This window comes from Culex pipiens, chromosome 3, assembly GCF_016801865.2.
Source record: "Culex pipiens pallens isolate TS chromosome 3, TS_CPP_V2, whole genome shotgun sequence".
Taxonomy (NCBI): domain Eukaryota; kingdom Metazoa; phylum Arthropoda; class Insecta; order Diptera; family Culicidae; genus Culex; species Culex pipiens.
The window spans coordinates 5,777,708-5,798,780 of NC_068939.1; the positions used below are offsets into that span (position 1 = coordinate 5,777,708).

Genomic DNA, 21,073 nt, shown 5'->3' on the forward strand with positions numbered 1-21,073 from the left:
TTCTGTTAAAATTCAAATATTTTCATTGAAATGAAGATATCATTTATCAAATTGAAAATGTCTACAAGCTCAGGAACCACCCCAACGCGTCACTTCCAAAGCTGCATATCGTTTTATGGAGTTCGCGCCATCTCGCCGCGTGTCCAAAGGTGTGAAACCAGTTTTCTCTTATTTCGGAAAGAAAGGTGCCTAGCGGCTACACCTAATAATAACTGATAGCCGAGGTGCGCGGGGTTGGCCCTATACCTATACCTAGTTGGCAAGCAATTTTCGTGACGACCTGCGAAGTTCTGCTGGCGACCGTGACCGGTGATTAGAGGAGGTATTTGGCGAATTGGAGAGGAATGCAAAGTACCGTTAGGACTTTTGGAGCGAAGAATTTTGTTTTAGGTTGTGTGATTCTTCTACTTTTAACTATTTTTGTTATTATTTTAAGCAACTTTGTTCTAAGCAATAATCAACATAGCATCGCTGTCGTGCTAACTTGTCGCACGAGCATTTTGGGCCAAATTGAGTAAAGAACAACATTTTGTGCACATGCCTCACCTTTTGATCTTTAATAAAAACCGAAAAAAACTCCCTGCATGTTTGTCACTTTTCATATGAAAGAAGTTTCAATCTTGTCGTGCTTTCTTGACACACCCTGAGAATTGATGTAAGTGCGACAAAGGTCAAAGAGATTTTAGGTCAGAACGCGTTTGACACACGTACATTCGCATTCGCAATCGCATGGAGATGGTGATCTTAGCGGGTTGCAGACTGGATTTCGTCATGTATATGTGATGATTGTCAAAACGCATTTGACACACGTACATGCCCGACTACCGTAAACATTTGTTATTATAACTCAGGACTCCAGCAACCAAATTCAACCAAACTTCAGGACAATGCACAGCATTGTCAACCAAAACAAAACGTGTTTGTTATTGTTTTCATTGAGTGCTCTACTGCCCCTGATCGCATAAATGTCCCGTATGCATTTTCATCGATTTCGAGTTATTGATGCAGTTTGGTCCAAAATTGTGTGCTCTTTCAAAAGAGCCTATAACATCCAGTACTTTGTTCTAGAAATCGGGAGGAAATCCAGGTTTTTCGCGAAAACTTAACACGTAGCCTAATGTATGGGACAAACTTCAAAGGCGTTTTTCTGAGCTTGCTGTTTTTGCATATGGGACATTTATGCGAACATGGGCAGTCTAGTTTATTGTTTATTGAAGGTCAAATATTAAAACGCATTTTTCTCGGAACGTCAAAAAGCGTCGTGCGACAAGTTAGCACTACAACATCGATATTGTTTTGTTATTGTTTATGACTTTTTAATATAAAATATAAGTTATAGATTTCAAAATATAACGTTTTAATTCAGTTTAGAACAAAATACAAATAAAATATGCATGTTTTTATTTTATCTAGGTCTTGGGTTGGGTAAATCAGGGTTAAAGTTTTGATGTGTGAACGTGATGCTTTTTACACACGCAAAACGCTATTTTAATCACCTTCCTTCAAATTTAAGACGCAATTTCCACTGCAATTGCGATGCATGGTGATTTCGTGCACAAAAAGGGGTCCTTCAGAGTCTTCCCTGAAGGCACTTCCGACAATAGTTTTCCCAAAGAGAAATGTCTTACTGCCAAAAAAGGGGACATTCTCTTTCTTCTAGTTTAATAAAAAAAGACGACATCTATTACAAGGGTTTAAGTTATTCCACCAGGTGAAAGTGGTGCAACCTGCGGCGCCCCCTGATATTTGCACTTTCCGGTCTCAGGGAACCGGTTCCCCGGGGTAAGACCGAACCCTAGTCCTCGTGGTTCGAATATTGTCCTATGAATAGAATCGTATTTGTCGAGCGCTTTTGTATGAAAAAGATGAACGGCTTGTTGGCAAAGAAGGGCCGCGGTCCAACGCGCCATTTCACGTTGACCCCTGTTGATTTGAAGAGAACAAAAAATCCTTAAATAAAACTCTCAACCATCAAAAGACAAGAAATCCAACTCACTAGTTCCGGAGGATGCTTCCGTGCCTTCCTCGTCCACTTTGATAACCGCGCTCTGGAAAATGTCGTCGATCTCCGACTTTGGTCCGGTGAACACCTGCAAGTCCGCGTTGCCAAACAGTCCACCGTGGCCCATCTTTTCGAGCACCCGGTTTACGTCAAACTCGTTCCGGATCGTGAACCGTGGCAGCTCCACGTTCAGTGAAACCGTCTTTGCGCCCAACCGGATGTTCGAGAGTAGTTCGGGCGTCAGCGAACCGACCAGGTCACCCAACGATCCGCGACCCCGCGGCAAGATGATCCACATTGATAGATCTGATTTCTCCGTGTAGAGCAGTTCAGCTGCATGAAAGTCCTCAGCTATCTTGTATGACACCGACATGACCTGGCTCATCATCTGTACCTCGCGATCACCATTTTCAAAGTGGAACGTCATCTGACGGGTTTGATTCGGGCTGAACTTGTTGGCCCAGCGAGCTTCCAGAGCAACGGCGTTGATAAGCATGAACTCCGTCGAAGGATCGATGCTGCTTTCCTCGACGAACTTCTCGATCAGCTGGTTCGTTGCGTCCGATACCCACCTGTTGACCACGTTGGTAACCTTGGCCCTGTCCCTGAAATCAACGGTATCGATGCTCGATCCAAACACGTCCTGCAAAGCCTTCTCGAACGTCGGATCAAGCGCTTTGTCCAGTTTGTAGGCCTTGAACAGCACTCGGAGATGTTCGCTGTTGGTCGTTTCCAGAAATGCACGAATATCGTCCGCAATTTTCTTCTTATTTTTAGTGGGAATGCTGATCGCTTGCTGAAAGGTGGGATCCAGCTTGGGTCCTGCCGCTTGGTACAGGGCTGCCAACGCCAACCGAACCGAAATCGGGGACACGATCGAGTTACTCGACGAGTTGTAGTGGTTGCGGAAGAACTTTAACGTAAAGTCCAGGTTGCCAACGTTGAATTCTATGGGAATTGACCATTTAGTTTAATTTTGTTTACACAATTATTATAAGCTGTACCATTTTCTTCTGATGAAATAACACCTGAAACTGCGAGCGCAAACGTTAAGAATCCCACTTTGAAGATCATCTTTACGCGAGAAAGTACCGTGAAAGACTGAATATTTCACCCAAGTGGAACAATATTTTTGTTATCAATATGTGCGGTGTTTGACCGCAGGTCATTCGTTTGCTGAAACGTGCTGAATTTGCAACAAAAATCCGGTCAATGAGAGCATGAACGAGAGCATCTTTTACAGTTTACCGCCAATCTATTTTTGTTGTACTACTTTGAGGATGTTTTTGTTCATAGTTTTATGATCACAGAAAAAAATCATTATTATTATTTGGAGAAAATTACTTTCATTGATTTGTGGGTCTATCTTAACCCTTCCAGACCCGATTGGTCATATATGACCCAAAAAATAAGATTACCAAAACTAGCCTATAATTTTTGTATGGTCGAAAGAATCATTTTTCAATCATAATCTAATTTTTTTTGAAAATTTACGCTTGAAAGAGTCAGGACAGGAATTCCTAAATCCTCACAATTTTCAAAGTTAGTACTGGTTTTTTAAAGTTGAAAATATGGTAATGGTTTCGCAGAAAAAAAAACAATTAGTTATTGAATATCAACGAATAATTTCGTCCCTTTGGAATTTTGAAAGTGAATTTTCATTTAAAATGTAAGCTAAACGTTATTTTTTACAAAAAATCATACATATTAACAAATTGAGCACTTTTTTATTTAAATTTGTCTGCTTTCCTCAAATCTCAACTTGTGTAACTAATTATGCTTATCCAAAGATTTCTGATAAATCGGTAGTTGGAAGGATCTTCAAAAAAAATCATAAATAATAAGAATAACAAAACACCCAGGCAATGGACAAGAATCCAAAGTACAAAATAAAAACGATTTTTACGTGATTTTGAACACCGGTTTCAAAACATCGAAAAGAAAAAAAAATGATTATTTTGTTTATTGGACTTAAAAAAACTATAAAATTTAACAGAATTTCATCATACAATTGATAAAACTGATTGATAAAAAAATGGTCAAGTTTGAAAAGTTAGTTTTTGTTAATAAATTTTCTCTCGTGTTTTTTTCTGGAATTCTGTTAAATAATTCTCCAGATTTTCGGCCGTGGTTTATTATTTGTATTTTTTAATTAGCCTTAAACTTTGTAGGGGCATGTGACCAAAGAATCATTTTGCATAATTGGTTCGTCCATACACATTTCCATACAAAAATGTTATCTAAATATTCTTGAAGCTGTATATTGAGATAAGAGTTTCTGATGAATTTAGTATCTTCCGCAAAGTTGTAGAATATAGGTAAGGCAAATTCAGGAAAAAAGTCACACTTTATATAAAAAAAATTAACACATTTTAAAACAAAACATAGATTTCCGCAAAAAAATATTTAAAAAAAAACTTCTTGTTTTGTATTAGAGTATCGGAAAAGGCAACTATTGAATAATGTCCCAGCATGAGTAATACATATTTGGAAGTGCTACCAACATTTTGAAAAAAAATGGAAATCTTTGAAGAAAAGGTCGTAAAAAATTGACTTCAAAAATGCCAAATTGAATTTGAAATCAAATAGAACATTATAAAAAAAAATGGTTAAAGGTGTACCGTTTTCGAGATATATCCACGTAAAGTTCACAAAATTTCCTATAAGTTAATCTAAGAAATTTTCAAGATTAGACTGCTAGTTGCTAAGGAAACAGGAAAAAGAGCATTTTAGCACAGAGTAACCCAGAGTGACCAGTCGGAGTAATACCATTTCATTTTTTGGCTCCATAAGGTTTGCTGGTAGCAGGCGTGCGATGTACCTGCGACCAAAAATCAAGAGGCAGTGGGAACTCTGTCTTACTCTGTGATTTTAGGTTCTCCCCAAAATAGCACAACATTTTCAAATACTTCAGAAAATCTCAGCTATTATTGCTCCGATTTTATATCAAAATATGAAATATTCGTGAATGTTTTTGATCAGTCCAATGATAATATGTATTTAAAGTGAATAAACAATTGTTTTTCTTTTTGTGTTTTTTTAAACCATCAAAAAGCAGAATAAAAAAATGATTTATTGGAATTAAAAAAAAAACTTCAGAAACAAAAACGGAAGCAACTCCGCATCCTCTTCGCGCAGCAAATTTAGTTCCCACAGAAAATGTCCAGCTGCACAAACAGCACGCTCAGCAAGCCACGACAATCTCCCCGATTCTCTCATCAACCGTCACAAAATAATATCGCTACAGCGTCGCGACGGCTGCGGCTGCTGGCGCTTCCTTTCCAACCAGTGTTGTTCGATTCGTACTGCCTACTTTGTTGTGCCGGGGCGTCGCGTCGTCGATTTCACTCTGTGAGGGGTGTCGATTATGATTGTCGAACCACACAGCTGATTATGGCTGTGAAATGGCTGAGAAAGACATAGAGTCGTTGATTCGGGCTGGACTAGCTTTTGAAAAGGGTGTTGTGGTGATGCATTTTGATTTATTTTTAATAGACGTGAAAAAGAAAAGTTAAATTATAAGAAATGTAGTATTTGACCCATTTTCAAATGATTATCCAGCATATTGATATCGTCCTCCCATTATATCTTCGAAATACGGGAAATGGTTGAAAGTGCGAATCGAATGACAGTCCCAACTCCCTCCCCTATCGTGTCGTGTGTATGAGGTTCGGATTAAGTCCGAAGATTGATGTACCCTGGCTGGCTGGCGGTACAGTCACGTGACCCACACGTTCCGGCAGTTTGTTCGGCCTTTGTGAACTGTGTTCGATATGGTGTGATCGCGTGAGAAATTTATAGACTTTCGAGAGGGCCTGTTGACTTGGCATTGTGCTGCACTTTGGAGGAATCCATAGTGGTCGTCAATTGACTTGATAGTTTTAATTACTTTTAAATCTGTTGAGAAAATGTATTGAAATTGGTAGCATGAGGGTTGCATTTTTCTTCTTTATAATCAGCACTGAGAAGTCGGGATTCTTTTTCAGCAACTCCAACTCCGACTCCAGCTTCCAGCTAGTGACTCAACCGACTTCAAATTCGGGAGTTTCATAGACTCTAGATCCTCAAAAGCCCTGATTCAAACCAACATGCATTCCTTAAACCACCAAGGATTAAATTGGTACAGCTGATGGCGCGATAAGATCGTGAGCCCATCCGATAAGCGCGGCCCATAATTGCCCTCATGCTTTGTGTGTTCTAAACGATTCCGAGCGCTCCTAAAAAAAAGGGTGGGTGAGAATCGGAACATTGTCCCCTCGTTGTTTTCCGCTGCTGAGCATGAAGGTCCTGTTTCAAAGGGATTGTTTCTCACACTGCATAAAGCAACATCGATATCGGTGGGACTTTGGTTTCACACGTGAAAGCAGCATGTGTTCCGGTTCTTATGGGAAACTAAAAACGAACGGATTCGCAGGATGTTCTGGGTTGATTATTTGGCAAAATGTGTTTGATTTGAATCTTCAGTTTTTGATATTTAGTCGTGAAATGTGGATCAGTGAATTGAGCTATCTAATTTGAAATAAATTCGACACATTCCTGAAATGTCACGTTTTGAAAATCCTTTGAAAAACTCTTTCTTGTATTTCCATTTTGAAGCACGCAATCCTTGCTCATTCTACCTGTTAGACAATCCATCCCTTCTAATTATGTCGTAAATTGGCAAACATTCCAACGTCCATTTGAACATGTTTCGTCACGTTTGCGTCCGAAAAAAAAATCAACATTTTTCCCAAATAAGGTGCATCACGTCCCACTTCACCACGGGAGGCCTGCTGCAAAGATCACCTCTCAAGCAAGAGTTCACTCGAAGTGGCTTAGACAGAAGAGAAGCACCAACACAAAAAAATGAGCCGGTCCGCTTAATTACAGGGGAAGTTCAGGTTCACCTTTTTTTTCAATTTGCCACGACCATGGACACTCGGATGTAGGTCCGTCACTTTGGGTTCAAGTCCCACCGAAAAGGAGATTTATGGTGATCGTTTTACGGCTTGTTTGATCATCTCATCCGCACCTCTCAGCTTAGGGGTCCTCCTTTTCTCTGGTTCCCGCTTGGCATGGCTAGGATCATCTCCAAGGGGTCAACACACAGGAAAGGAGCAGCAAGGAGGACGGACGTGATAGATTTGATGTTTGTCGACGTGATCTTTTGGCCGCCTACTCCGTCGTTGAGCGCTGCGTGATCAACGACGTGGCCAATCGTTCAATTAGTGAGAAGAGAGAGCGAGAAACACTCTATGAAATGTGATCCCTTCCTCGTTGGGCACCACATTTTTCAAGCCATTCAAGCCTATTTGTACATAATGTTAGCTAAATAACAACCTGTTGTTGGCATTTGGCGGCGGCGGAGTCGTCGTCGCCGTTTTTCTCTTATTACGAGGCTGCACATGTTGCATATTTATGCTTCGCGACAAAGTTCCTTCGACTGGGCATGCATATCGTTAACATATTGGTTGGACTAAGTGGTGTAGTGGCATGGCGATGAATGGGACAAGTGCGAGTTTTTTTTTCCTTCTTGGAAGCACTGCCTGGTTGGTGGCTTTCCGCGGTGTCAATGAATGTTCAATGAATGGGTAGCTGCACACTGAATTGATATACATGAGTTTAGACAAATAAAACTCTGAGTTTGCTAAAACATGGAGTGACCAATTTATGATTTCAGGGAAACTGAATTTCCATTCGAAAATCCCTTGAATTCTCGAAAAATTTAACAAATATTGTAACAAAATTGTCAAAATTGTCAAAATTTGTCAAAATTTTCAAAATTTTCAAAATTGTCAAAATTGTCAAAATTGTCAAAATTGTCAAAATTGTCAAAATTGTCAAAATTGTCAAAATTGTCAAAATTGTCAAAATTGTCAAAATTGTCAAAATTGTCAAAATTGTCAAAATTGTCAAAATTGTCAAAATTGTCAAAATTGTCAAAATTGTCAAAATTGTCAAAATTGTCAAAATTGTCAAAATTGTCAAAATTGTCAAAATTGTCAAAATTGTCAAAATTGTCAAAATTGTCAAAATTGTCAAAATTGTCAAAATTGTCAAAATTGTCAAAATTGTCAAAATTGTCAATTTTGTCAATTTTGTCAATTTTGACAATTTTGACAATTTTGACAATTTTGACAATTTTGACAATTTTGACAATTTTGACAATTTTGACAATTTTGACAATTTTGACAATTTTGACAATTTTGACAATTTTGACAATTTTGACAATTTTGACAATTTTGTCAATTTTGTCAATTTTGTCAATTTTGACAATTTTGTCAATTTTGTCAATTTTGTCAATTTTGTCAATTTTGTCAATTTTGTCAATTTTGTCAATTTTGTCAATTTTGTCAATTTTGTCAATTTTGTCAATTTTGTCAATTTTGTCAATTTTGTCAATTTTGTCAATTTTGTCAATTTTGTCAATTTTGTCAATTTTGTCAATTTTGTCAATTTTGTCAATTTTGTCAATTTTGTCAATTTTGTCAATTTTGTCAATTTTGACAATTTTGACAATTTTGACAATTTTGACAATTTTGACAATTTTGACAATTTTGACAATTTTGACAATTTTGACAATTTTGACAATTTTGACAATTTTGACAATTTTGACAATTTTGACAATTTTGACAATTTTGACAATTTTGACAATTTTGACAATTTTGACAATTTTGACAATTTTGACAATTTTGACAATTTTGACAATTTTGACAATTTTGACAATTTTGACAATTTTGACAATTTTGACAATTTTGACAATTTTGACAATTTTGACAATTTTGACAATTTTGACAATTTTGACAATTTTGACAATTTTGACAATTTTGACAATTTTGACAATTTTGACAATTTTGACAATTTTGACAATTTTGACAATTTTGACAATTTTGACAATTTTGAAAATTTTGACAATTTTGACAATTTTGACAATTTTGACAATTTTGTCAATTTTGTCAATTTTGACAATTTTGACAATTTTGACAATTTTGACAATTTTGACAATTTTGACAATTTTGACAATTTTGACAATTTTGACAATTTTGACAATTTTGACAATTTTGACAATTTTGACAATTTTGACAATTTTGACAATTTTGTCAATTTTGTCAATTTTGTCAATTTTGTCAATTTTGTCAATTTTGTCAATTTTGACAATTTTGACAATTTTGACAATTTTGACAATTTTGACAATTTTGACAATTTTGACAATTTTGACAATTTTGACAATTTTGACAATTTTGACAATTTTGACAATTTTGACAATTTTGACAATTTTGACAATTTGACAATTTGACAATTTTGACAATTTTGACAATTTTGACAATTTTGACAATTTTGACAATTTTGACAATTTTGACAATTTTGACAATTTTGACAATTTTGACAATTTTGACAATTTTGACAATTTTGACAATTTTGACAATTTTGACAATTTTGACAATTTTGAAAATTTTGACAATTTTGACAATTTTGACAATTTTGACAATTTTGACAATTTTGACAATTTTGACAATTTTGACAATTTTGACAATTTTGACAATTTTGACAATTTTGACAATTTTGACAATTTTGACAATTTTGACAATTTTGACAATTTTGACAATTTTGACAATTTTGACAATTTTGACAATTTTGACAATTTTGACAATTTTGACAATTTTGTCAATTTTGTCAATTTTGTCAATTTTGACAATTTTGTCAATTTTGTCAATTTTGTCAATTTTGTCAATTTTGTCAATTTTGTCAATTTTGTCAATTTTGTCAATTTTGTCAATTTTGTCAATTTTGTCAATTTTGTCAATTTTGTCAATTTTGTCAATTTTGTCAATTTTGTCAATTTTGTCAATTTTGTCAATTTTGTCAATTTTGTCAATTTTGTCAATTTTGTCAATTTTGACAATTTTGACAATTTTGACAATTTTGACAATTTTGACAATTTTGACAATTTTGACAATTTTGACAATTTTGACAATTTTGACAATTTTGACAATTTTGACAATTTTGACAATTTTGACAATTTTGACAATTTTGACAATTTTGACAATTTTGACAATTTTGACAAAAAATTGTCAAAATTGTCAAAATTGTCAAAATTGTCAAAATTGTCAAAATTGTCAAAATTGTCAAAATTGTCAAAATTGTCAAAATTGTCAAAATTGTCAAAATTGTCAAAATTGTCAAAATTGTCAAAATTGTCAAAATTGACAAAATTGACAAAATTGACAAAATTGACAAAATTGACAAAATTGACAAAATTGACAAAATTGACAAAATTGACAAAATTGACAAAATTGACAAAATTGACAAAATTGACAAAATTGACAAAATTGACAAAATTGACAAAATTGACAAAATTGTCAAAATTGTCAAAATTGACAAAATTGACAAAATTGTCAAAATTGTCAAAATTGTCAAAATTGTCAAAATTGTCAAAATTGTCAAAATTGTCAAAATTGTCAAAATTGTCAAAATTGTCAAAATTGTCAAAATTGTCAAAATTGTCAAAATTGTCAAAATTGTCAAAATTGTCAAAATTGTCAAAATTGTCAAAATTGTCAAAATTGTCAAAATTGTCAAAATTGTCAAAATTGTCAAAATTGTCAAAATTGTCAAAATTGTCAAAATTGTCAAAATTGGCAAAATTGTCAAAATTGTCAAAATTGTCAAAATTGTCAAAATTTGTCAAAATTTTCAAAATTGTCAAAATTGTCAAAATTGTCAAAATTGTCAAAATTGTCAAAATTGTCAAAATTGTCAAAATTGTCAAAATTGTCAAAATTGTCAAAATTGTCAAAATTGTCAAAATTGTCAAAATTGTCAAAATTGTCAAAATTGTCAAAATTGTCAAAATTGTCAAAATTGTCAAAATTGTCAAAATTGTCAAAATTGTCAAAATTGTCAAAATTGTCAAAATTGTCAAAATTGTCAAAATTGTCAAAATTGTCAAAATTGTCAAAATTGTCAAAATTGTCTGTTCGGTTGAAGAGTAAAATTGACTCGCCACCCTGCCGTGTAGCATAAATTCTCTTGCTATAATTTGCGTATATACACGGCAGGGTGGTGGTAGTGGTAGTCTTGATCGTCCCGATCACGCGCACTTCTGCATGGTTTTCTGCATTCCTCTTCACACTGCCTGGGCCAAATATCAGTCGAAATAAATCGTCGTCGCGGTCGGATCGCGTTGCTTTTCCTTGAGAGGAACTTTGTTTACGTTTTAGACTTAGAGAAATAAAGTCTCGGTCTGAATAAAATTTGTAGTTTATTACGAAGTAAAGTCGTTTCTGTGTACCTGTGGAAGAAGAAATTTACCTGTGCTACCTACCCGTTTGACTGGTGTGCAACCTGGTCCATTCCGCCGTTCTCGCGCGCCGTTTCAGGAGTTTTTGCCTGCAAAGAAGAAGTTGTCCGCCATCGTAGTTGCGCCTGCTGTGGGAAGAAAGTTACTGCTGCCGCTGCTGGAACCGCTTGAAAATACTTACCTGTGGAACCTGAAAAGAAAGAAGGAAGGAAGCGGGACGGGAACAGGATCGGAAGGAAGGAGTTTTGGTACAGAAAGGGACAGAACACACAGAGGACGACACAACGCACAAACACACAACACACGACGAAAACACAACGTAGAAATTTAGACGTCCAACGAACTGGAATAAAACTCAGGTGAGCGCGGTTCGAGGTAGGCCAATTCACGGGTCCGAACATTGGTGCCGTGACCAGGATTAGTACCTCGGGTGGCCCATCGAACGCCATCGCGATCATCTGCGCGCTGAACGAGTTCGCCATCGCTGCTGCGGAGAAAGTTCGCGGCCATCGCGATTGTTTTGGTTTGGCGCTTAGCAGTAGCAGAGTTCATCGACCTGAGAGGAAAGTTCAGCGACCCCGCGCGGGTGAAGAGGACATCCATTAATACGTGCACGGCCTGGTGGACAGGCTCACACGGTGAGTACACTTGTCCCCATTTTTTTCCGTAACTGGTGTCCTCATTGCGCTGTTTTCAACTTTCTCGGTGCTGCTTTTCGTGACTTCTGCTGCTGCTGAGGTTCTGTTGGACAATTTGCTGGACGATCACGAGCTGTTTGGACCGACCGCTGGTTATTTCGGCGACGATTTGAGTACGGAAGGTACTTGTGCCGTGCTGCTGGCCATTGTTTGGCCATTGTTTACCCGTGCTACGGGTGTTGTATGTTACCGGGGGCGCGTATTTAGTTACGGATCTTTGCAAGGCCTGTACAGCCAGGCTCACAGGGTGAGTACTCGGCTGGAATTTTCGTTGCTCGACGGTGTTTGCAATATTTTGCTTTTCTCGGTGGACGACGCGCTGCTCTCGAGGGATTTACGCTGTTCTTCGGCGACGTCATCGCTGCGGCTGTGCATTGGCCGGCGGAGAGTTTTGGAGAGTATCCTGTTGGGCGTTAAACATACAAGGCCTTGTTTAATAGGCTCACAGGTGAGCCTCTTTCCAACTCCCTAGCGATTGTTTGTGTGGTGCTTCGCTTCGCTCTCTTTTTGCAGTTCAGTTGCCCTGCGTCACCATGCCGAAGAAGGTGTCGTACAAGCTGAAGATTCGCAACACCATCCTCGCGTCTCTCAACCGCGCCGACAAGTTCCTGCAGAACTTTGTGCTGGAAAAGCACGCCGATCAGGTGCAGTCGCGGCTCGATGCGGTCAACCAGGCCTGGGCGGAGTTCGAGGCGCTCCAGCTTGAGATCGAGACCATCGAGGAGGAGGACCTCAAGGAAGAGGATGATGCCACAGCCATGGAGGAGGAACATGAGCGAGTCCGAGAGCAGTTCGAGGGGTTGTACCACAAGGTAAGGGCAGGGTTGAAGTCGAGGTTGCCTTCTGGGGTTGCGTCTGGGTCTAGCGCATGCGTTGCGCGTGCCGGCATACAGTTGCCGAAGATCACTTTGCCGAAGTTTAGTGGGGAGTACGATGAGTGGTTGCCTTTCCACGACACTTTCAAGTCCCTCATCCACGAAAACGTTGATTTGACCGCGATTCAGAAGTTCCACTACTTGCGAGACTGTCTTATCGGTGAGGCCAGAAAGATGATCAACTCGAGTGAGTTTAGCGCGAAGAGCTACCAGGTGGTCTGGGACTTGTTGGTCAAGCGACATGCTAACAAGTATCTCCAGAAGAAGCGTTATGTCAACGGGTTGCTTCAGTTTCCGCGAGTGAAAGGGGTGTCATCGAGTAGCATCCACGACGTGGTGGATCATTTTAGTCGCTGTACGCAGATTCTGGATCAGTTGGGCGAAGTGACCGGTGGCTGGGGCGTGATGCTGACGCAGTTGTTGGTGTCGAAGCTGGATGACGTGACGCAGAAGGAATGGGAGGCGTTGGCAGCCAAGAAGGAGGACCCGCAGTTCACCGACGTGATAGCGTTCCTGGAAGAGCGGACGAAGGTCTTGGATGCGGTCGCTGTTGATCAGCTGTTGGGCAGTCAGCGTGGTGGTGCCGTGTCTTCGGTTCCAGCAGCCCAGCCCAAGAAATCTTTCCCGAAGCTGACAGTGAACGCCGCTTCCGACTCTTCCTCTCCGAAGTGCAGGATGTGTAGCGGCCCACACTCGCTTTCGAGCTGTTCGGACTTCAAGAAGTTGTCACTGGATGGTCGTAACAGGCTGGTGTTGTCGAAGAGGCTCTGCAGAAATTGTCTGTGGGGTGGCCATTTCGTGAGGGACTGCATTGTCAGAAGTCGCTGCTCCAGTTGCAGCGAGAAGCACAACACATTGCTGCATCCTGTTGGTAGACCTGGTTCCGGTTCCACTCCGAACGCTGCGGTAACGGGAGATTCACAGGAGGGTGGTTCGCGTTCCTCGACGGCGCCGGCAGCTCAACCGCAAGCGGTGACGAGTTCGGTGGCCACAATTTACGCTGCAAATGTGGCAGCGGAGTCGCGGAAGGTCCACGTGTTCCTGTCGACGGTGCTCGTGGCGGTGAAGGATTGCCATGGCCGGTTGCACACCGCAAGAGCGTTGCTCGATAGCGGGTCGCAGGCGAATCTGATCAGTGAGCGACTGTGTCAGATCTTGAGATTGCCGCGGAAGAAGGTGAGCGTGCCGATCTCCGGCGTCGGAAGTTCCCGTATGCAGGTTGATAGCTCGGTGTCGGCGATTGTCTCCTCGCGTGTCACCAACTATACGGTCCCGATGGAGTGTCTGGTGCTGAAGAAGGTGACGGAGGACCAGCCGTCAGCCACAATTCCGATCGACCAGTGGAACTTGCCCTCTGACATGGTGTTGGCGGATCCCGGATTCCACAAGCGAGCTCCAATCGATTTGCTGCTAGGGCTGGAGTTCTTCTACGAGTTCCTGTTGCTGAATGGTGGCCGGGTGCAGATCCAGCGGCCGGGAGAAGGTCTTCCGCTGTTCGTGAACACGGTTTTCGGTTGGATAGCTGCGGGAAAGACCGATCTGGGGAGTCTAAACCCCGTCCCGAGCTGTCACGTCTCCGTCAATGCGACCCTGGAGGAGAAGATCGAGCGTTTTTGGACGATTGAGGAGCTGCAGGAGGCACCGAAGCGGTCGCAAGAGGAACAGGACTGTGAGGAGCATTTTCAGGCCACGTTTTCACGCGACGTCACGGGTCGATACGTGGTGCGACTTCCGAAGCGCATGGGTTTCGAGAAGATGGTCGGCGAATCGCGAAATATGGCGGTGCGGCGGCTGATGCAGTTGGAGCGGAGGCTGGGCAAGGACGAAAGCTTGCGAAAGCGGTACAACGAGGCGATTCAGGCGTACTTGGATCAGGACCACATGAAGGTTGTTTCGGAGGAGGAGCTGAAGGGCGACAAGCGGCTTGAATGCTACCTGCCTCACCATCCGGTCTTCAAGGAGTCCAGCACGACGACGAAGATCCGGCCCGTGTTCGATGGTTCTGCCAAGACGACGTCGAATTTCTCGCTGAACGAGGCGCTGATGGTTGGTCCGGTTCTCCAGGACCCGTTGTTCGATTTGGTGTTGCGCTTTCGGAAGAAGCAGGTAGCCCTGGTTGCGGACATCGAGAAGATGTACCTGCAGGTTAAGGTCCATCCGGACGATACCCCTCTGCAGCGGATTCTGTGGAGGCCTTCGCCGTCGGAGCCAATAAGGACGTACGAGATGCTACGGGTGACGTTTGGGTTGGCCCCATCGTCATACCTTGCCACGCGCTGTATGCAGCAGCTGGCGCAGGACGAAGGAGAGGTGTATTCACGTGCGAAGGAAGCACTGTTGCGTGACTTCTACGTGGACGATTTCATCGGCGGAGCGGACTCCGAAGAAGAAGCGCTGTTGTTGCGGCAGGAGCTGGAGCAGCTGTTGCCGAAGGGTGGATTTAGGCTGCGCAAGTGGGTGTCAAACGCCACAGGGGCGTTGGCAGGGCTGGCTGCGGACGATTTGGGTACGCAGACCACGCTCAGTTTCGACCAGGAGCAGGTGAAGACGCTGGGAATAAACTGGCAGCCAGGGCCAGACGTTCTCGGCATCGATGTCACGGGTTTGTCCGTGAATGGGCAATGGACCAGACGGAAGGTCTATTCGGTCATTGCCCAACTTTGGGATCCAACTGGGATCACTGCTCCGGTCATTTCGTGGGCCAAGATTCGAATGCAGCTGCTGTGGGTCGCGACTCAAGGCTGGGACGACCCATTGAGACCGGATTTGGCCGGGAGGTGGACTGAGTTCTACCAGCAGTTGCCGGAGTTGTCGAAGATTTCGGTCGACAGGTGCGCTTTCGTGGAAAATCCGGTCCATGTCGAGTTTCACGTGTTCGCGGATGCGTCCGAAGCGGCCTACGGAGCGTGCATCTACGCTCGATCGATCAGCCAGTCGGGGCTGGTCAAAATTTCGCTGTTGGCGGCCAAGTCGCGCCCCGCAGGGTTGAAAAAGGTCACCCTGGCGAGGTTGGAGCTGTGTGCAGCTTTGATGGCAGCAAGGCTGTACCGGAAGGTCGTGCAAGCCCTCAAGATGGAGGGCACGGAGAGTTGGTTCTGGTCGGACTCGACAGTCGTGCTGGCGTGGCTGAGGTCACCGTCGTACGTGTGGCCCACGTTCGTTGCGAACCGAGTCTCGCACATCCAGGAGTTGACGAAAGGGCATCGCTGGAACCACGTCAAGGGGACTGAAAACCCAGCGGATCTCGTTTCCCGTGGAGTCATGCCGAAAGATCTCGTTGGATTGCGGCTGTGGTTCTACGGTCCGAAGTGGTTGGAGTCGTTCGAGGAGTACTGGAGCAGAGTGAAGCATTTGGAAGTCGACGAGCCTGCTGAGGAGTTGCTGGAGAAGAGAAAGAACGTGCTGATCGTGTCTGCTTCCCCGGAACCTCACCCGCTCATCGATCGCTATGGCAGTTACTGGAAGCTGCTGAGGATTACGGCGTACTGCGTGAGGTTTGTCCGGAGATGTCAGCGTCGCAAGCAGCCCCCTAGAACCCCATTTCTCACCGTTGGAGATTTGAAGGAGGCAAAGTTCGCTCTCGTGCGCGGCGTGCAGCAGGAACCCTTCGCTGCGGAGATCAAGGCGCTCGCAAACCATCGACTCGTTCCGGCTCACTCGTCGCTGAAGCTGCTCAATCCGTTTCTCGACCAGCAGGGCATTCTGCGCGTTGGTGGCCGGCTTGGACTCGCAGGCGAAGCGTACTCTACCCGACACCCCATGATCCTTCCCAGCAGTAACGTTTTCACGCGACAAATGGCGGTCGCGTACCACGAAACCTCACTCCACTCTGGCCCCCGTATGACGCTCGCTCAGATTCGTCACGAATTCTGGCCGTTGAACGGCAAACAATTGGCAACCTACACTTTTCGCAACTGTGTGCGCTGTTTTCGTACCAACCCTGCCCCTGTAAAGCAACCCCCTGGTCAACTCCCAAAACCTCGAACAACCCCCTCTCGCGCATTTACCGTCACCGGCGTAGACTATTGTGGCCCTGTCTACCTGAAGCCCGTACACCGTCGAGCAGCTGCGCAGAAGGCGTACATCGCGGTCTTCGTGTGCTTCAGCACGAAAGCGGTCCACCTGGAGCTGGTGGGGGACTTGACCACCGCTGCGTTTCTTGCTGCCCTGCGTCGTTTTGTTTCTCGCCGAGGTCTACCGTCCGAGATCCACTCGGACAACGGTCTCAACTTCCAGGGAGCAAGCAACCACCTGCGCGAGCTGTACGAGCTGCTTCGAGACACCAAGGTGATCACGGAGATCACCAGCGAAGCGTCCCGTCGTGGGATCGAGTGGAAATTCATCCCGCCGAGAGCGCCGAACTTCGGCGGCCTATGGGAGGCGGCCGTGAAGTCGGCCAAGACGTCGCTCGTCCGTGTGCTGGGTCAACGACAACTTTCCTTCGAGGACATGGCGACCGTCCTCACCCAGATCGAAGCGGCCATGAATTCGCGCCCGCTTACCCCGTTGTCGGAGGACCCGGACGAACTGGACGTGCTCACGCCCGGGCACTTTCTCGCCGGATCGTCGCTGCTAGCGATTCCGGATCCGGACTACACGGACGTTCCCACGAACCGGCTGCAACACTACCAGCAACTGCAACAGCTGGTGCAGCAACACTGGAAGCGGTGGAGGCGGGAGTACATCTCGCAGCTCCACAACCAGAACCAGAAATTCCCGCAAGCGACCCAGCTGAAGGCTGGACAGATGGTGATCCTCAAGGAGGACAACAAGGCGGCAATCGAGTGGCCCCTCGCGCGGATCGTTGAGGTCTACCCAGGCCCCGACGGCGTCGTCCGCGTCGTGAAGCTGCGTTTGCCGAACGGTGCGGTCTACAAGCGGCAGTCCGCACGTATCTGTTTGCTGCCGTTCGAGAAGGACTCGGCGGTGCAGCTCACGAACGCCTTCAACCCTCAACCGACACAAGGCGCAGCGTAGGAGGAAGATCGCCGTCAACCGTCAACCCTACGGCGCAACGGAGTTGGTGAAGAAGGCGTCAAGAAGAAAAAAAATAAATTTTTGAAGTGCTAATTTTAAGTAGGTTTAGTTTTTCAAATAAGCGTTTACATTTTTGCATATTTAAATTCTTAGGGAATTTAAGGTGGCCGGCATGTTCGGTTGAAGAGTAAAATTGACTCGCCACCCTGCCGTGTAGCATAAATTCTCTTGCTATAATTTGCGTACATACACGGCAGGGTGGTGGTAGTGGTAGACTTGATCGTCGCGATCACGCGCACAATTGCACCGTTTTTCTGCATTTCTCTTCACACTGCCTGGGCCAAATATCAGTCGAAATAAATCGTCGTCGCGGTCGGATCGCGTTGCTTTTCCTTGAGAGGAACTTTGTTTACGTTCTAGACTTAGAGAAATAAAGTCTCGGTCTGAATAAAATTTGTAGTTTATTACGAAGTAAAGTCGTTTCTGTGTACCTGTGGAAGAAGAAATTTACCTGTGCTACCTACCCGTTTGACTGATGTGAAACCTGGTCCATTCCGCCGTTCTCGCGCGCCGTTTCAGGAGATTTTGCCTGCAAAGAAGAAGTTGTCCGCCATCGTAGTTGCGCCTGCTGTGGGAAGAAAGTTACTGCTGCCGCTGCTGGAACCGCCTGAAAATACTTACCTGTGGAACCTGAAAAGAAAGAAGGAAGGAAGCGGGACGGGAACAGGATCGGAAGGAAGGAGTTTTGGTACGGAAAGGGACGGAACACACAGAGGACGACACAACGCACAAACACACAACACACGACGAAAACACAACGTAGAAATTTAGACGTCCAACGAACTGGAATAAAACTCAGGTGAGCGCGGTTCGAGGTAGGCCAATTCACGGGTCCGAACATTGTCAAAATTGTCAAAATTGTCAAAATTGTCAAAATTGTCAAAATTGTCAAAATTGTCAAAATTGTCAAAATTGTCAAAATTGTCAAAATTGTCAAAATTGTCAAAATTGTCAAAATTGTCAAAATTGTCAAAATTGTCAAAATTGTCAAAATTGTCAAAATTGTCAAAATTGTCAAAATTGTCAAAATTGTCAAAATTGTCAAAATTGTCAAAATTGTCAAAATTGTCAAAATTGTCAAAATTGTCAAAATTGTCAAAATTGTCAAAATTGTCAAAATTGTCAAAATTGTCAAAATTGTCAAAATTGTCAAAATTGTCAAAATTGTCAAAATTGTCAAAATTGTCAAAATTGACAAAATTGTCAAAATTGTCAAAATTGTCAAAATTGTCAAAATTGTCAAAATTGTCAAAATTGTCAAAATTGTCAAAATTGTCAAAATTGTCAAAATTGTCAAAATTGTCAAAATTGTCAAAATTGTCAAAATTGACAAAATTGACAAAATTGACAAAATTGACAAAATTGACAAAATTTACAATTTTGACAATTTTGACAATTTTGACAATTTTGACAATTTTGACAATTTTGACAATTTTGACAATTTTGACAATTTTGACAATTTTGACAATTTTGACAATTTTGACAATTTTGACAATTTTGACAATTTTGACAATTTTGACAATTTTGACAATTTTGACAATTTTGACAATTTTGTCAATTTTGTCAATTTTGTCAATTTTGACAATTTTGTCAATTTTGTCAATTTTGTCAATTTTGTCAATTTTGTCAATTTTGTCAATTTTGTCAATTTTGTCAATTTTGTCAATTTTGTCAATTTTGTCAATTTTGTCAATTTTGTCAATTTTGTCAATTTTGTCAATTTTGTCAATTTTGTCAATTTTGTCAATTTTGTCAATTTTGTCAATTTTGTCAATTTTGTCAATTTTGTCAATTTTGTCAATTTTGACAATTTTGACAATTTTGACAATTTTGACAATTTTGACAATTTTGACAATTTTGACAATTTTGACAATTTTGACAATTTTGACAATTTTGACAATTTTGACAATTTTGACAATTTTGACAATTTTGACAATTTTGACAATTTTGACAATTTTGACAATTTTGACAATTTTGACAATTTTGACAATTTTGACAATTTTGACAATTTTGACAATTTTGACAATTTTGACAATTTTGACAATTTTGACAATTTTGACAATTTTGACAATTTTGACAATTTTGACAATTTTGACAATTTTGACAATTTTGACAATTTTGACAATTTTGACAATTTTGACAATTTTGACAATTTTGACAATTTTGACAATTTTGACAATTTTGACAATTTTGACAATTTTGACAATTTTGACAATTTTGACAATTTTGACAATTTTGACAATTTTGACAATTTTGACAATTTTGTCAATTTTGTCAATTTTGTCAATTTTGACAATTTTGTCAATTTTGTCAATTTTGTCAATTTTGTCAATTTTGTCAATTTTGTCAATTTTGTCAATTTTGTCAATTTTGTCAATTTTGTCAATTTTGTCAATTTTGTCAATTTTGTCAATTTTGTCAATTTTGTCAATTTTGTCAATTTTGTCAATTTTGTCAATTTTGTCAATTTTGTCAATTTTGTCAATTTTGTCAATTTTGTCAATTTTGACAATTTTGACAATTTTGACAATTTTGACAATTTTGACAATTTTGACAATTTTGACAATTTTGACAATTTTGACAATTTTGACAATTTTGACAATTTTGACAATTTTGACAATTTTGACAATTTTGGCAATTTTGACAATTTTGACAATTTTGACAATTTTGACAATTTTGACAATTTTGACAATTTTGACAATTTTGACAATTTTGACAATTTTGACAATTTTGACAATTTTGACAATTTTGACAATTTTGACAATTTTGACAATTTTGACAATTTTGACAATTTTGACAATTTTGACAATTTTGACAATTTTGACAATTTTGACAATTTTGACAATTTTGACAATTTTGACAATTTTGACAATTTTGACAATTTTGAAAATTTTGACAATTTTGACAATTTTGACAATTTTGACAATTTTGACAATTTTGTCAATTTTGTCAATTTTGACAATTTTGACAATTTTGACAATTTTGACAATTTTGACAATTTTGACAATTTTGACAATTTTGACAATTTTGACAATTTTGACAATTTTGACAATTTTGACAATTTTGACAATTTTGACAATTTTGTCAATTTTGTCAATTTTGTCAATTTTGTCAATTTTGTCAATTTTGACAATTTTGACAATTTTGACAATTTTGACAATTTTGACAATTTTGACAATTT

The 21,073-nt window shown here is 41.0% G+C and overlaps 2 protein-coding genes across 2 annotated transcripts; one reads left to right on the top strand and one right to left on the bottom strand.

Moving 5' to 3' along the window:
* Positions 1 to 1,680: 1,680 nt before the first annotated feature.
* LOC120421763 (antithrombin-III-like) lies at positions 1,681 to 3,103 on the bottom strand. The gene is made up of 3 exons (XM_039585034.2): positions 3,007 to 3,103; positions 1,997 to 2,950; positions 1,681 to 1,923 (listed from the first exon to the last, which is right to left on the bottom strand). The coding sequence occupies exons 1-3, from the start codon at positions 3,074 to 3,076 to the stop codon at positions 1,796 to 1,798; spliced, it is 1,152 nt and encodes a 383-aa protein (XP_039440968.2). The 5' UTR covers positions 3,077 to 3,103; the 3' UTR covers positions 1,681 to 1,795.
* A 9,410-nt stretch (positions 3,104 to 12,513) lies between these two features.
* LOC120421762 (uncharacterized) lies at positions 12,514 to 17,832 on the top strand. The gene has a single exon (XM_039585033.1). It carries the CDS (start codon positions 12,514 to 12,516, stop codon positions 17,830 to 17,832), a length of 5,319 nt encoding a protein of 1,772 aa, XP_039440967.1.
* Positions 17,833 to 21,073: the final 3,241 nt, after the last annotated feature.